Source organism: Ceratina calcarata, unplaced genomic scaffold (genome assembly GCF_001652005.2).
Source record: "Ceratina calcarata isolate Rehan_Ccalc_2016 unplaced genomic scaffold, ASM165200v1 scaffold162.2, whole genome shotgun sequence".
In the NCBI taxonomy this organism is placed as follows: Eukaryota; Metazoa; Arthropoda; class Insecta; order Hymenoptera; family Apidae; genus Ceratina; species Ceratina calcarata.
This window is the reverse complement of record NW_017137499.1, coordinates 390,625-408,825: the sequence shown is the minus strand read 5'-3', so window position 1 is coordinate 408,825 and position 18,201 is coordinate 390,625. Positions and strand designations below refer to the sequence as shown.

The window sequence follows — 18,201 nt, the reverse complement described above, 5'->3', positions numbered from 1 at the left end:
AAACTCTTTACCATCGATTTAACACGTCAATTTCCTCCGACCCAATTTTTATTTCAAACGCGATTCCGGACCGACAACTGTATTTGAACTCATTGTCAGAAATCCCAAATTTAGATCGGATGATTTTTGATATCTTAAATTTAAATTCGCGAGTTCCTGAATTTGCAAATTAGATGGAAATCGCGATTGAAGTGAAAGACTGTCAGGCACATTGAAATTCGTAAATTCTCGTACGGCCGTGACCGAATTCCGTGAGGTAAGACTATAGCGCAGTTTCTCGGGAGGTCAAGCGTAGAACTGAAGCGCTACAAACGTATGACACGACGTACGTCCACATGTATCCGAATGGAAGGTATTATTTGTAGCCACGCCAATCTGTGACGCGTCAATCATTCCTATTTTTCCGTATTTACCCGTTCTCGACGCTATGAACGGCACAGAAATTCCTGATCCCACGCGTCGCGTACGACGTCGCCAATATTAGCGAATGCTAAAGAGTATTTCGGTTTCCACGGGCAGGAACAAATGTCCGAGAGGCTACGGACGCGAAGCGAGGGAGACCTTATTAAAACCATCGGTAAATTCGCGTTACGACCTATGCACACGCCATCGAGGCTTCCTTGTGCTCGCGTGCACCAACATCCACGACGTCGTGGATAACGCTGTTTTTCCATTCATAAATTTCGTCGTCTTGCTGACAACAGAGCAGATTTACACTTTCCGCCTTTGATCCCTTCGAACGTCTTTATTCGACAGGCGGACGGGTACAATATCTCGCAACGAAACGCGGGCGTTGAAAAGGTCCGCGAATCTTTGTCAACGCGTTCGCAAATAACATATTTTCACCGTCTTGAATTAGAATGCACAGGGTAGCTTTTAAGAGCACCACGTTCATAAATACGGAGTTGTTTCGTTAAGTGCTAATAATTTACAAACTGATATAACATCGTATCGTTGAACAAACAAAATGCGCACCGTCTATTATTCAAAGGAAGAGATCAAATATTTTTTTTCATTAAGATCACGCAATTCCCCAGTTCTCTTACGAGACTCACTCAGATACGTATTCATTAGGAATTTGAACGTTTTCCCTTTTTTCTACACGATTTCTACTGAAAGGAGTTTTGGAAACAAATTGTGCAGGCTCTATTTCGGCAACGGGCCGACATTAATAATGACACGTACGCTTATAGGCATCCAGCACGCGCCACGTATCCGAAGATGGTAGGGCCAGATGCGGATGGCCAAGAATAGACTTATCAGCCAGATAAATGTGACAACGAACGAGCGAGCTAGCTTCACCTGCGTGCAGCGATCCCAGGCGCCTATTATTTCCTTTCGCTATCTACCACAGATGCATCGCACTTACGAACTCGCCGCGCCGCTCGCTCACTCGTCGCAGCAGAGATAGTACGCTCGCATCTATGTACGTACGTACGCGGATTTCGTGCCCGTTATCCTATTACCGTATCTATTCGCAGGACATTATCATAAATAGAGCGGGCGAAAATGTAGGTTATCAGCCGGCGTGCAAATTCAATTGGCAATTTCGAGACTTTTTGTTAAAAGGTGACTGCTGGTAGGAAACTTACCTTGATCGTCGCGTGGTAGGATCTTTCATGACCATGACTTCTGTGATGTCCCCATACTTGGTGAAGTACTCTCTGAGGCTCTCTGAAATCAGAAAGGAACAGCGGTTAATGTTTGATGAAATGTTATAACCTATTTATTTTTTTACAATCTTACCAATTATATTAAATCATCTATGCGAACCTATTTAAGACTTGTAAGGGATCCTTCCCTTCAGCACAACTTCCCTCTCGACTCCAGGTTTCTACGAACCACCTCGGTTATCAAACTATATGTTTATTATTCGAAAATTACAGAAGGATGAACAAATTAGTTAACACCTCGTACCGAACTCTACACACCACTTCCGCCGATTGTTCTCAACGCCTGCGCGGTGGTGCTCCGAGACACCAGCGCTACCTGTCGCTTACAGACTCAGTTTATGAATTGTTTTAATAAAATAAAATGATTTTTCATTGAAGAATTGAAAATATGAAATCGCATTAGTGGACGTTGATAATTTGGGTTTCCAATACGAGCACCGACTCGGGTGGGATGGGACCGGGTTATGGAACGCTAATTAGAATTATTAGATAACAATGTAAGTCGACAGTACCGGGCGTAATCCCCGTCATTTATGAACACGCTGCGTGCGTCCGCGAGAGAGCTTTAGCTTAGCTTAACACCGTAGAAAATTAATTGCGCACACTTGACAAGTTAAGCCGCAACATGTAATTAAGAAATATCTGATATCAAACTTTCCCGCTTGGTAGCTGGAGAATTTATGGGAACGGGAACGAACGGGAATTTATCAACCGCTGACGCAGAAGATTCGTTAAGTATAAAACCGATATTCTAAGAATAACAGAACCGGATAACGTACAATATTAGAAGCGTGATAAAGCTGCTTTCAGTTTTCTGTTATGGATTCCACACGTTTGACATAATTTCGACTAAAATTTTATAGCTCGCCAAAAATATCGAGACAGGAATAACGAGCTAGTTATAAATTAAATTTGATAATAGTGGTTTTAAAACATGTTATTCAACATTTCCAATGATAATTAAATTGCTGCCACGAAGTCACAAACCTCTTCAATGTTCTTCCGTCTGATTCCGTTTAACGTCTTTTCCGTTCAGACTGCGACAAAGTTTGTTAGCCAGGACGTTCTTTGTAAAAAAAATCTTTACCTTTCACACTATACCTTGTAATTGCTGGATTTTCACATAATTTTGACATTTCAAAATGGGAACACAAGAAACGATTAGAATTACCAGCTAATAATTGCAGATTTAGTCGATCTACGCAGTGCGAGCGTTCGCGTTTTGTTCCTACGAAGCGAGGAGGCACCCTGTTGACCTCGTTTGCACGTATATATCAAAAGGGTGAACTCTGGCCGCAGGCCAACGTGGACACGCTCCAAATATATCTTACACCCTATCTAATTATACGCCATTTTATCCAGATCGCTGTGAAGACCTCGTAATGCTCGGCAGTTACTTGCCTATTCGGTTGTGAGCGGTCTTCGGCACCGATAAATTGCCGATTTGCCGTCGCGATACACCTGCAGAGACAGTGTCCTTACGTACGTTTCATCAATCTTCCTTCGCCATTCATACAGCTCCGTTTTTGTTTCGAGCAAGCATCCAGGAAAATTTTCGTTCAATTTCATGGTGAACGTTTTGATATTCGGAAACGTTGAACGAAGACACAAGCGTTCCAATTACATTTCATTTCGAGCGGAGATACATAATAACAAATTTTACTCACAGACACCAATTAAGATCTCGCAGCAATTAAGGAAATTTCTGAAGGAACGCTAGTTAGTGTTAAAATCTGTTCCTCCGTAGTTAACCGTGTCTTAAATCTGAATTTTTTGTTCCTCTTTTTTATTCCGCAGGAGGGTTGAATCGAGGTACAATTAAGACTTAATGGGGCCCTCTATTAAGGTAATGTTTTCGGTGGTACACCGGGAAAGTATTAAATTTCCCGCGGCTTTTCAGAAAGCACTCGAGCAACCTATAATGAATTATCGTGGTGTCTTATTAAATTTGATTGTTATATCCTAACGGAGAGAACGAAAAGGAACCGGGGGATGACTGGCGGGCGAGGGAGGTAGGGCCGACGAAGTGGGACGCCTATTGTTTATTCAGTAGACGGTGTTAATCAATGAATTATTGGTGTTCCCAGGCCATTAGCCGCTGAATACCACCTGTTTGGTAACGAGCTCTACGTATAAATTATATTATCCTACGAAATTGATTAGTTGTACTTAATTAGTATATATATTCTCGGTAAATTAATATTCTTTGCCAGGGAATAACAAGTTATTTTTCTTTCACTGTTATTTGTGTGCCGGAAAATACAAAACTTAACGATGCATTCGACGATACGAATAATTAAGTTTGTTCAGTCTAAAATTAGAAAACATATCTATTTACTCTCCCTACAATTTCGCTTATACTGGAGAGTCTTATCGAATAACTAACTCTCAATCGTTTCCTGAGCTATGGAAATGTCGTTGAATCTAGGGTGAGGTGCGGCAGTTGATGTTACTTTAATTTGTCCCGGTGCGGATTGATGGAAGCAATTACGTCGTTCGCTGGGAGGCACTTTTAAAACGTCCCCGTGACTTACGAAAATTTACGGACATAATTTCCTTAATTGTTCCTCGGAAGAAGATATTTTTCACAAGGAGGAATCTCCGGCGATGCACTTTTTCTTACGCGATCCTATTCGATGCCGTGAATCTTGAGGATTCATTCCCCTGCCGGAGACTTCCGTTTTGCATCAGTATAACAAGGTACTTTCCCATCGATCCAGAAATTACTTGAATTATTTTCATTCGATCTCTTATCAGAAATCATGAACCGTTAAATCCACCGCACACTGGCAATGTGATAATACAAATCGTTTAATACTGCGAAACGGATTCGAAATGAATTTCAATAATACTTATTAACTGTGAATCACTCCTGGCAAATGAATCAGCGCTTCATGCCATATATTCTATAATCTCTTTCCACGAAATCCTTCAAACTGAAGTTTAATCCCGGTTCGTAGAATTTAGGATTTAGAGGATACAGAGTTCTAATTTCACCGTTCCTCACTCTATTTCTCTCATGTTCCCATCACAGAAATTGTATTATAATCTTCCCCTTGTAGTATTATTCGGACTTTGTGATTACAAAAATAGAGTGATAAATAATTTACGCTCTCATGCTTTATAAATCAGAACTTTGCAACTAGTGTGACTCGTCCAAGTCGGTATTTCATTCTCTACGAACAATAGCGACAGTCTCTAGTCATTCTTGCCCAACGTTTAAGTATAATACATCAGCCAGCATACCATTTTACACGACACCATCTAAATAGGTACCACATCCATTCTATTGTTTAAATTCTATTTCCGAAAATCCAAAACGTTCTCTCTACCGAAATGAAAGCGTTATCGCGCATTTAATCTCTCCTGCTTAGACAGCTGCTCATCGCGAAACTGCACAACAATATATAAACTGTTCCGCAAACAGTGTTTATTTAACCGATTTGCATTCACCAAGCATATCTGCGCGTCCGTCTTGCGGAGCGATCCGACTATTCGTATCAATTTCTCCATGCCAGCAACGCATTCGGACGAGCCGTCAGACGACGAAACGAGACCACAAGTGTTCACGACACGCGACACGTCCGTTGACACTTTCTCGCCGCGGGACACGATTCGAGAACGTTAATCCGACGAGGCGAAGCCACGCGCGCACGGCACGCATAAATAAACCGACTGTAGAATTATTTTATTAACGACGAGGTATCCACGTGAAGGATAACGACCAGCAAAAGGAGCGGAGCCGAGCCGAAGGGGCGAGTAAGAGGATTCCCCGCTTGTACGCGATTACTGAAGATAAAGCCAATCGCATTACTCCCCGCGCGAGCACCTAGCGCGTTCAACCGCGGCCCTGTGTTCATCCGGGGCTCGCGTATTCGTCAACATTTATCAGGCCTATCTTGTCTTCCCGAATGGGATCCACGAAATCGTGGAAGCTAGCTAACCGGAAAGCAGGCGGGGTGCTCGAAATCGTAAATTCGTGGAGCGAAGCGACCAACTGGACGAGCCAAATGGTGCCAATTTACTCGAACGACGGAATTATGCGAGTGGATGCGCGGCGGAAATATTTTAGGCTTGCGTCACTGGCCAGCCTCGTGTATCAGGCTAATTTTATAAACAGCCGAGCCACCATTGAAAGACAGACACTTTCTCATCGTTTTCGGTTTGGAATGGACAAACAGTTTCGCATACTTTTGTGAAGCCACTCGTGTCGCGGCTCAACCTGTATCTATTTCTCTTAACTCGAGAGACGTCGATCAATCTTAATCCCTGTTATTTCTAAATTATTACGTGTTAAACTGATCTCTCAATCAAACGACTCATATATTCCAGGTCGCTTCGTTTTATAATTTGGAATACTAATCGATGTTAAACGTGACATGAAGAATGGAACCAAGTCGTAATAAGAGGTTTTAAAAAGCAGCAGCAATATTACCACAACGTCGATGATTTGTTCGTTCCCTCATGCATAAAATGAAATTTCGTGTAATGGCCTCTCCTTCGATTTCAGGCTGGCAACGCTATTACGGTAAAACGGTCGCGTGTCTAGCCCCTATTTCTGTCATTGGCATTTTTTTTTTTCGCTAACGCGATATAGAGCGAATTACTCTAGCCGGGAAGTGCCTTTTCCGATCCTTGATTTTCGGCGTGCCTCGCGGTCCCTATGAAATAATTTAAGCTCCCTGCCGAGTTCCTCTGCGGGACTCGCGAGGGCAAAGGTTGCGCGGCGCGATGAAATATTCAGGACCAGCGAAACTACCGTATCTCTGGCCGCGCTAGCAATCCCGCGGGAACTGGATCCGTCCCGAATGGATTTCCTTCTACAGGTGCAACGGCGGGGCTTTGTTCGCCGCCGAGTTTTTCTCTTATTAAAAAGCGGACGCGTTGCAATTCGCCGAACAAGCACGGCGTTGGCCCAACTTAAGGAAATTACGAGGCGCGGATTTGGATAAGGATAGTTTAATATTTCATGGACGGAGACCGGCGGCGCTCTGCTGGAAGATGTAAGGCTTTGCTCCGGACTAACTTCATTCTCGGAGTGGTCGTTATAGACGGAACACGTTTGGGAGTCGGAGAGTTTCGCTAGGGCCAGTGCTGCTTGATTGTTTGAAAGATGGGAAGGAATTTCCGACGAGAAGATATTTTCGACGTTTTACGAGATGTAGAGGAAACAGGGAAGTAATGTAATGATTAATCAATTAATTGAGGATTCACAGTAAAAAAATTGAACTCTTTGACTGCAAAGAAATGCGAATGAGAAGAACGTGTGGTGATTTCCACACGTTAATCAAAATAAAAAAATGCAGTAAAGAAAATTCGAATTTACTGTTTGGCCACCTTTGCCCCAAAAGATCTTTCCGTGTCGGATCATGGAGCTGGGCTATGTGAAGTCGAGTCTTCGAAGAACATATTGGTTGCTACCGAGATGCAGCCTACGCTACCGGAGCGATGGTGAATAGGGAGAAAAGGGAAGCGCCGCGCCGGTGGTGGTGAGTTTTCATTCAAATGAGATCCGAGCTAGAGAAGGAACTGGGAGGATGAAGAGGAAGGGTTGCGCGCGTGAGAGGGCAATAGCGACGTAGAGTAGAGGCAGGCCTGGCAGCCGGTGAGGTAAGGCGAGGAGACCGGTGAAGAAAAGAAGGGGGATGAAAAAAGTGAGATGGCAAGCGTTGGTCTTCTCGAGTGTTTTTCTATTCAGAGAGGACTCGCATAAAGTTCTATATACCAAGTTCTATCCCATTCTATAGCAAGAACGTGGATACCCTAGGAGAGTAGGGATAGTGGACGAAGAGAGAGGCAGAAGGGGGATGCTTCTCACATTCCAGAGTGCCGTTCATTGAAACGAATGGCCTTATCTACCTCTTTCTTTTCTTCCCTTTATCTCCTCTTTCTCACTCTCTCTCTCTCTCCTCTCTGTCCCTTCCTATCATCGCAATTTCACATCTTCCTCCTCTGCTATATCTCTCCTTCCTTAGCCGTTTTCTCCACGACTCTTGAACGCCTTCGTTCTTCTTGATCTTCCTCCTCTACGCTTCTCTTGCTTTCCCTCGCGTCTCCCGCGAATCCACTAGGATTACTTATCCTTCAGCAAAGGACGCTGAAGGATCAACCTAAAGCATCATTTGAATAAACGCGAAGTTACTGCTCCGCATTAGGAGCTGCGCTACGAGAGGATGGATAGAAAGATAGAATGAATAAAATAGACGAGTAGAGCCGGAGAGAAACGAGCGAACGTGCCGTCGGTATATTAATACCTCTCGATACTTTGAGGAAAACGTTTTTACACAGAGAAAATTCATACGACGGAATATGCTTATCTTCAGACGTATTTCCTAACAATTCGTTCCATAATTAAAGTACAACTTTACTCTTGAATTTAATGACATGCAGCTCCATCGAAACATATATATCGTAGATAAAAAGTATAAGAAATTACTGAACTGTAAAGTTGGCTGAAATGAAGCGTATCAACAGGGGCAGAGTTCGATGAATCTGAACGACAATCTAAAGTTCGATAAACTCTCGTCATGGCACAGTGGATGGTCAGATAGCAGCCATGCCCGTGTTGGACGACAGCAATTACCGACGCGACGCTGCCAGGGTGTCGTGTATATTGAATAAACAAATAAACAGTAATGGAACAAGAACGCGTGTGGAGCCACCATATCACCTCAGGGCTGTATCGCCCGAGATGAGCCAGAGACGGGAAAGAAAGGGCCTTCGGGGGCGGAGGGTGGCTCGGGACGAGGAGACCAGCCGAGAAGCGCTCTCACGTTGCTCTCGTTCGCGTGCCGGTCTATTTTGGCGAATACACAGCATCCCAAAAGGACAACCGCTGTCCGCCGCACCGGCTTTTACCGGCCGCGCCATTAACGGCGGGTCGTGGGTATAAACTTAGGACAATCTGGTGTTCGACGATCCTGAAATCTTGCCACGGTGATTCAGCGTTTAGTATTCAATGGGTTCGTTCACGGAGTTTACAAATTTTCTTGAGAAGCAGCTCGACCATTATGAGTGATATCATTATTTTATGTTATATTTGATTATACGTAAGAAATAAATCTGAATGTCTATGCGAACTCAAACCGTTCTACGTTCCATTATAAAATGGGATTTAAAATGTGTATTGCAGTGTATGAGAAAAATATTTTTCCTTGGCATAAATAAATCAGTCGTAGAACTCTGAAGATAAATAAATAAACGATGAGATCGAACATCAAAGGCAGAGAATTCTCGTAACGGAAATAAATCCACGGGCTAACAGGTTTCCAAGTCTGCGACAGATCAAACGCGCATCAATCACCATTTCTAAAATTCACGGAAGAGGATCCGGGACCAACTAGAAGGTGAGGGTTCGTTTGAAGCGTGGACGTAATCGCGGATCGATAGGATTTAAAATAAAAAAGAAGAACGGCTGCTAATATCGGTAATGGCAGAAATTTGCGAGCAACCAGACACCGCAAAGAGATAAAAGCATTCGCGTGTGCTTTATGCACCGCGGGCTTTGGTGAACCACGGGGAAGACATATTAGTTAGTCATTTTCCTCGAGGGCCGATTTACGTACTGGTGAATGCGACGGAGGGAGGCGAGTCGGGGGCGGTGTGCAGAGGGGCAGACCGAGGGGGTTGCTTGATTTCGTAGGCGCATATAGGCTGGAACGTGGTAAACGTAGGAGGGATGACAGAACCTGGAGCTTACCTGGCCGCGGGCCAACCCCACTGCCGAAGCCCTGTGACAGTGCATATTCGGTGCACAGTGAGAGTGCATAGTCGGTGCACACAGTGGGTACCCGGTTTCTCCGCCCCTCCACTCGGTCGCATGGGTGCCCGCATTGCAGCTATGGCCCACCATCCTAATGATGGCAACCACGCAGGTACAAATCTACCCACCCCCCTCGACGCCCTCTCGTTCTGCTTTCTCGTGCTCTACCGTTTCTCCGACGGCGAGAGCCGATCGTCTCTCCTCCCCATCTCTTCGTTTCTCTCTCAGCGCCACGTTGCTCGCACGATTTTCTGCTGACACTTTGCCCTGATACCGCTCTTTGGCGCCACAACACTTCCGCTTTCGCTGATCGAACCCCTCGTTCGCTTCCACCACTATTCTATCCCCGTTCGCTCTATCCGGTGCGCTTTTTCGGATCGTCCGCAGCCTTCGCGCAGTCCCATTCCCCCTTACCCGAGCGATCGGCATCTGTGCATTCATCTATTTGTCCGTTCGCCATCGCTATTCGCGTCTGTTTCGCGGTTAACCCACTTTCGACCCATTTCGCTCCTCGCGCGGTACAAAACGATGATGAATGTCTATGATCGAGCGGGTCTGGCAACGGCGGTTCGTCGATCGCGCCGTTAAACCGAACCAACGTTCAGCGGTCGACCATTGATGAGATTCGTAATAGGTAAATGGCTTCGCTACTCCATCGACGCAAATATTAAGTTTTATCTTTCTCATACAAATTACACCTTTCAATCGCGAATCTCTGATCGTCGAAAAGATCAGTCCCAGGACACAAGTTCGTAGTCAGGTTTTATTCAGTCATTCAGTTTATCCGTATGAAAAATAAAATTAAAGAATATATGAAAAGACTCGGTGGTAGCATGAAGTTTCTTTAAAACGATCTGAATTAAGTGTGCACAAGCGATGGGAATCTATCGCGCAGTGAACCGAGAGAGCGCATCCTGAGCTTATCCATCGAAATTCAATTCCCTTTTATAGTAGATTCCTGTCTCCGATCGGATCGCGTCGGGTGACCGAGGTTAATCCTATTCGTAATGAGACGGCTAAGTATCGAGGCGATTCCAGGAGGTCCGGGCCGTGGAAAAAGTGCCCGCCGAGGGAGCGATGCGGAAAAGGAAGGGAAGGGGAAACGGAGAAATTAAGGGAAGAGCGGAAGCACCGGATGGAAAAGAGAAACGTGGACGAAAAGCGGAAAAGAGATGGGCGTGCGCCGCGGCGGGAAGATTTCATTCTTGTTACTCGCGACGACATCTTTAATTCATCGAATGCGGATCGCGGGCTGAATCCTTGATGAGTTTTATTCCACATCCGTACGTCCGCGCGCGCGCTCCAGCTATTGGATCCGATGAGAGATTCTCATACGATAATACTCAAACGCTAAGCCACTGTTCCACGTCTCACTTATACGCCCGCCCTCGTCCCGCCGTTCTCATCCTTTCCCCTCAATGATCCACTACTTCTCGCGCCCCGTCTCGGCTGCGACTTAAGAAGGCACCGACGACGACTGCCGGGCTTTCTCGACTTTCTTCCCACTCGTGGAAACGCTTCGCTTTCCGGCCGAGCGCGGACGCCTCTTTTACTCCGCTCGCTCTTCAATCTCGAAACCCTCCAATCCTTTCTCGTTTTCTCGCGGGAAATCGCGCGGAAAACTAGCCAGTAAAGATCCTCCGGCGCGCGTTTCCATCCAGCTACGGCTCAATCCCGTGTCGGCGGACACTATTAAGGTACCGCGTCGTCCCTTTTGATGGAAACTCCGACACGCTTTACTTCACGCCCGCGCTGAATAATAGTATTTTCTATGAACGTTCATCGTGGAACACGGAGAATTAAAATCCTTCAAGAATCGTGAATATTCTATGGACACTCGCCGCATCTTCGATTATCCATTGAGTGGCCAACTGGGATCTTTCATATTTTAATCGCTCTTTAAAGAGGCGACCATCTGCTTCTCCCGCACAGTTTTAAGAGAAGACTTATATAACTGATACGATTACAGTTTAATAATTCGGAAAATAATTAAATTTATATTTCACTTCGTTTACGGAATTAACATAGCATTAACGGCATGCTATTCATTATCGAATCATATCGCGATTCATCGTGAACGAAAGAGTTAAACCGGGGCCAGATATTTCATGAAGTCCAGCAATTTAATTCTACCGCGCGGACGATTGCGGATTAAAATCGAAACAACGGTAGCGTCCCGTCGATCGAATTCGTCGACCGATAAAAGCGTGACAAAAGAACGATTCTTCTCCAGCTGGCTGGCAGTATTTTCCAATTTATTTTCCCAACCAACAAATTGACCTCTGCGTATGTAGCCCTACGAAAGAATAAACGAATTATTACAAAACAACGGAACGCAACGGTGCGACTATCTATGAACCGTTTGAGCTCGAATAGTCGAGAGGTCGAGAAGGCACAATAGCCGACGGAAGCACAAAATCCGCGGCACAACATATTATGACACACGTTAAATGCTTCATTGTCGACAAATACTCTCTCGTTTTTAAAATTCGTTCGCCAATCATTACATGCGAGGAAAAAGCAGACGATTGAATCTGTCCATTTGGCCGATGCAACAGTTGAAAAATTGTTATATTTATCCTTGATTATAATTTTTCAGATTAATCTCTGGGAATTCTATTCATTCAGTTGTTGATAATAATGAATCAATACGAAATAGGTACGGCATCAAGTTTGTACTGAATTCTCGTAATGCGTAATGAACGATTGAACGGAACGCATAATCGGGGGAATAAGCGATTTCTGCAGATTCACCGAGACTCGATGGCCGCGGATGCGAACGAGGGTCGGAATAGAAACGGAGAACTTCCGTAGGGTATCTACGCGGCGCAGCGGAGCGATATTATGGCCGTCCCTGCCATCGAATAAATATCGGCTTCGAGCGTTTTTCGATTTCCAGCGTCGAGAATGAACCCTGGTAGAGGCTCCTGACCCGGCGATCCCTCGAGGAGCTGAAGCCAGAGGAGAACTCGACGTGCTCGCCTCGATAGCTGAGCGCGTCTTGCTTAAATTCACCGGGAAAACGACGATGACTCGAACGATCGCGCGGATTCCGCTTCCCTCTCTCGTCGCCGTCTCATTTCCAACATCGGCGCGATACGATATTAGCCGCGTAACCGATTTCGAAATCGAGAGAATAGCGGATCTGGTTTGGCGACAGAACCGGAAGGAGCGAGGAAAGGAGAGAATGAAAAAAGGGGAAAACGCATACGGGCGCGATTGCGAGGAAAGTCTTCGTGCCCACGGCCAAGCTTAATAATTCAAATCTCTCAGTACTCGAAAAATTGAATTTAATAATTCAATCCAATAGGAAAGCCCCGACCGTTACGAGCCGCGGAGACCACTCGACTGGCAGAACCCGATCAAAAATGCAATATCCAGGCTCGATTTCTTAATCCGATTTCGCCGGCGCGCGCTGCTGCGTCTCGTTTTTATTCGCGATTCGCGCGACGCGTCGCGTCGCCCACCCTCGTCCTTCCGTTCGTCTCGTGTTCCCCGTTAATCCGTCGAATAGCCCACTTCGCGATTGGATAATTGGCTGTACACAGATGTTAAATCGTTGAAGCGATAAATGCGATCAGGACCAAGTCGAGGATATAAATTGTTCAATGCCAATTTCTACAGGTATTATAAATACAGCGGATACTGCGATGATATTTGAGCATCGAATGATCGTTTAAAACAGACTTTTCACTGTAAGTCACTAAACGAACAGCCAACACTGAAAGTATCGTCGTCGACTTCATTCATTTCCATTTTCCGTACATTTCACGTATTTGGGGTCAACTATTTCGACTACACCACCGCCTATTTCGCAACATCGTCACGCGTGTCGCGCGTGATTCTCGCCAACACGTATCGACGAATCGATACATGCATACGAGCATATGCTTGCACTAGGTTTCCCGTGGCTACGTGTACATCTTCGTTGCCAGTATTCCTGGAAACACGGGCTCGATTTCGAGAGCATTAATAGGTAGCGCAGACATTCGTCCAGATACCGATACGGTCGAGTTAAAGCGACGCAACGTTTTGACGTCACCGATACATTGAATTCAACGAGGCTGGACGGCCGAGGTTAACGGAGGTTAACTCGAGCATTTACGCACGGCCTCGGCAACTCTTCTTCATACTCGTTCTCTGTGCTCTTTATTTCACGTCCATAGTTCGCCCTTAACATCGATATCGAAACGCGTTCCCTAGAGGCTCCGAATAGAGAAGCGAGATCTGTTGCATTACGTATTTGGCCGGGTTGCATCATAGATAATCCATAGACGAACATTTCGTACGATACGAATCTCAACGGGATCATCGTCGTGGCTAAAAAGCCTAATAGCTTCGAATCGTATCCGGTTAAACATATTTTTACACATTCAACGTATTCACATTATTTTTAAGTAGAATATCATGTCTTGAACGACATTGGTTTTAAAATGACTCACACACATGACAGTCTCCATAAACAGTTTCATTTCTGATTTGGTTCGACGAGCTTATAGAACAGAATCACGGAAAGAAGAACACAGAGGAATATTATCCCGAATTCGGAATAGAGACGACCAATCTGGGTGGAAGTTCGGATTCCCCGTTTCCATTCGCCGCGTCGGTATGAAATTTTCAAGTCAAATTTATCACGGTAATCGGTGGAAGTCTGCCTCCCCTACGCGATCACGTTGATTCGCGGTGAACGCCGGGTAGGGGGAGTGGAACAATCGTCGGTCGTCATTCCACGAGGTATCCAATATATATTTCCATTCACGAATATCCATCCCACGATGTCATCCATTCCGTCGAACCGGGGTGGAACCGAGCGTTGCGAAACGAACCACGAGCCGGTCCGCGTTCAATGAGAGAGAAAAGAAACGGATATCCCTACTGTCAATGCCAGAAAGTATCGGTGTCCAAACATAGATCACGTATAATTAGAAGCTAAGGGGAGGCCTGAACTCGCCGTCTCGTCACGAGCAGAGGGCACTCATCGAGTACTCGCTTGTACACTCGGTTTCGCTCGCGGACGAAACTATGCCAAACGCACTTGTGCAACGACACATGCGATCCGTTAATATCTCGGAATGCTACGTTGGCTAGAAACGATTGGACTCCTTTATTGAAACCGACCTGTCATCCTGTACCGGTTTTCTACCAATTTTCAGAGAGACAAGACAATTCTTATACTGAACGAAAAGATCAAAATATCGTATCCTACATCTTATGAGGTAGGCAATATTTTTTTAATGTAAATGGAAAATTTCCATTAATAATCAGGGAATTAGCATGCTTCTAATTTGTATGATTGTTGGGAAGACACATTAAAATTGAAAATAAATGAACATTAATACGTGGAGTTTGCTACGTGCGATCAGTAGTGGAATCAAATAGTGGATTAAATAATACATTAGCTCCTGTGTAGTTTATGGGAGTAAAATGAAAATCATGGGGCGCGAGTGGAGTGGCCAGTCCGGTAAGTATGGCGGCGTGACAAACTTTACTTTAAATAATCCACGAGGCTCGAAGTGATTTGGCAGCGGTAGAATTACGGCCTTTATATATAGAGGGCCGGGATACGTTGATTAAGAATCGCGATTAGTATTTATTTCGGTCGTGTTTGGGCTGGATTCCACGCTGCTAAACTTGGCGTGGCTTGCCGGCTCGATGCAACCTACTCTATTAGCCCCGATAACCCTTGTTCACTCGCGATGGTAAAAGGTTCTGGCCGTTGTTCGAATTTCATGTAACATACACAGATTGTTGTCGTTAGGTCACCGAACGGCCCGGCCAATTTCGAGGATCAAAGCCGCGCCGGACTGTTCCACCATTGATCAGTACCGAAAACGGACAAAGTGAAATCTAGAGTAACGCAATGTAACCCGTTAGTTACAAATATTGAAAGTGAAGTGAAAAGAAAATTTTCATCTAATATTTCGCGAGGAATTTTTATTGTAAAATACGAGTAGCCGGAAACGGAATCCGGTAATGAACTGTTCACGTATTTGGAACACATGCTAGGTATACGTCAGCAAAAAGACTGATCGAAAAACAGCAGCACGAAACGTGATAGGAGACTGGAAAACGGAATGTTTCGGATCATGGATTCCCAATTCGCTGAGCAATTATCGTCATGGAAAACAAAATTCCGACCTCCAATTAACGTGTCGCGTTCAACGGACCGTTCGCTTTCTCGTCTACAGTTTACAAGCTGCACTTGATGATGGACGAACAAAAGAATTTGATCCTCTCGTAAACGCGTATAAAACAAAAGTGAAGATTTGTGAAGAAAATATTGGAGGATCATGGTTACCTGTACGGTTACCTGTGAATAGAGAATTGCATAACCAAAGATCGCAATCTGGAATTGCAGAGTAATAAAGCAAATGTGACTTCCAAATTGGAATTTTTAAATAATGAAACGAGCGGTTAAACGTATCTAAAACATTGGTAAAGAATTGGTTAACGCTCCGATCGTGATGGAAATTGCTAAAATATTCGGGCAGTTTGAAAGCAATTCAATTTAGCGATAAGGAGGGCAATAAAAATCCGGGGATTTAAACGAACGGCGGCATAAATTTGAGGCAGGGAGGCTCGGGATATCCGAGCGTTACACTTACAACGATTACATTTGGCGATATCGCAATAGAACCATGAGCGAGGGATGCGAGCCAAAGGTCGATTCATTCGACGTTGCGACAGTTTTTCGCGAGGCCATACGTTCTCACCTCCGTTTCGACCCGCTTGCCTCGTTTCGGAACAGCTTACTTAGCGATCGTGACAATTTCGGCCTTGCAAGATTAACAAATTGCCGTCATTAATCACTGTGTTGTAATATATTTTCAACCCAAGTGTCATAGGATTTCGCTTAAATATCTGATGCGATGAAATTTTAAGTGGTACGGTTGATTTCAATAATTTTGAAATACGAAGAACTTGCAGAATGAATTTTCCCGGTCACATTGTTTAATGAAAATGTATTATTTATTGAAATAAACTATTCTTGTTGACGTTTGATAATAAGTGTTACGTAGCGAGAAACAATAAATCAGAGACATGAATGAAGGTTTGATGCATGTACACGTGATGTTCCTTGGACAGTGTTATTCGTCTTCCCTTCCCTCATTTTGATTAATCGCTTGTCATTGTATTTCTGTCGTTGAATAGGAAAAAGAAAAGATGAATCACTAAATGTGTCTCAATAGCCGCTTCCAGTTATACCGGACGTGACATAAAAATACATCGGCCTTTTCCAACGGAGAATATAAATATTCTCACAGCACATCTATTCCTAGTAGTTACTGAGTGTCGGAAACCAGTCGCGTGTCAAAACATCGATTATTCAAAAAACGTCTTGGAACCCAGATGTTAATATTGAATCGTGGACATCCGAGCGATATTTTTGCGTTTAAAGACATCGATTTATAAATAAATTAGATTAATTTAACGAAAACGTATCTTCAAAATTTAATATAAATTCAAGTTAGTTATTGAGGACTCTGAGAAAACACGGATAGACCTGTATGAAACGCCAATCATCTTTCTAATATCTCATGTCAGAATCTGAAAAACAAGTTCCCTCGCGTTGAGTCACGGACGAGAAACGATTAGCCGCGATGAATGCACCGCCTCGTTTCCTAGTCTCGTGCTCTTAAGAAGAAATCAAAGCGGAAATAGGAGGAGGAGAATACGGGCAGGTCTCGCGCGTTTCCGTACAAACAATCTTAATTTCCAGCGTATATTTAAACTCCTTAAGTTGGCCGTTCTTGCCCGAGCGATTCGTCCAGCCGGCACATGCCCCAGGGGCCTCGCGGCCATTTTACTTTTTCCCCTCTTTTCCTCGATGTTTGCCCACCTTGGCCTGCGGCGAACAAGAGACAAACTCCTCCATACGGAAAAGGAAACTTCCGTCCTGTCGGCGGAAATGAAACGTCGAGGCTCGGCAACCTCTCCCGGCGTAAACGCCACTGTTTTCCTCTTCCTGCTGGAATTCTGGTTGTTCACCGAAACGCTGCCGCCACCCCGAACCCTTCCCATTGCCGATTGCGCCCCTACCCGCGCCGCCGCCTCGTCCCGATTTTATTCGAGACGGGGCAACGGTGCGGCGTCGCTCCAGCAGTCTATTAAAGTAGAGGAGTGCAGAATACGGCGAATAAATTGCGACGGTGCGCATTATCGTTCCGCTGCGCATTATTGTTTCCGACAAGTATCAAATCGCAAAGCGATATGTCTACGACGTATATAATATCCGTTTTCAAAAATATAAGCTCATTTGAAGATCTCAAAAAGCCCCAAGGAAAAAAGTCTTAATTATACATTTAATCTCCGAATGGAATTCGCTTTGAATATTCCATAAATAAAATCATTGAATGGCTGCTTCCGAAGGGAAAACATTCAAACTATTCGGCACACTCGTTCATCCCTTCCTGCTTACAAATGAACGTAAGAAGGCTTAAGAAAACGAAACAAGGCTGCAACTATAAGGAGAGCGATACGCTCCAGGATATTCGACCGTTAATTAGAATTCCAATTAATCTCATCTTTGGGAACAAGAAACGAGGTAGGCAAAGCGGAGCGAGACGGTATCGTCGGATTTGAAAACACGCGGCACGACGACAGAACGGCGCTAATTCGTTTCTAAGACCGGAGAACCGTCGCTCGCGGAACGAAATTCGATGAAAAGAATTCCTGCCGCTCGCCTCGCGATTTCCTGGCCGCGGGAAAATAACGGTCAAAAGAAGCGAATAAAAAACGGAACGCGGCCGAGAAAAGGGAAATAAA

At 44.7% G+C, this 18,201-nt stretch overlaps 1 protein-coding gene across 10 annotated transcripts in view; it reads right to left on the bottom strand.

Moving 5' to 3' along the window:
* The window catches only part of Rbp6 (RNA-binding protein 6), a 626,456-nt gene that overhangs the window by 355,821 nt on the left and 252,434 nt on the right, over positions 1–18,201 (bottom strand). For all 10 annotated transcript variants that reach the window (XM_018037297.2, XM_018037296.2, XM_026819814.1 and 7 more), the window contains exon 3: positions 1,593–1,674. In XM_018037297.2, the coding sequence (XP_017892786.1) occupies positions 1,593–1,674 (82 nt within the window). The remainder of the gene's footprint in view (positions 1–1,592; positions 1,675–18,201) is intronic.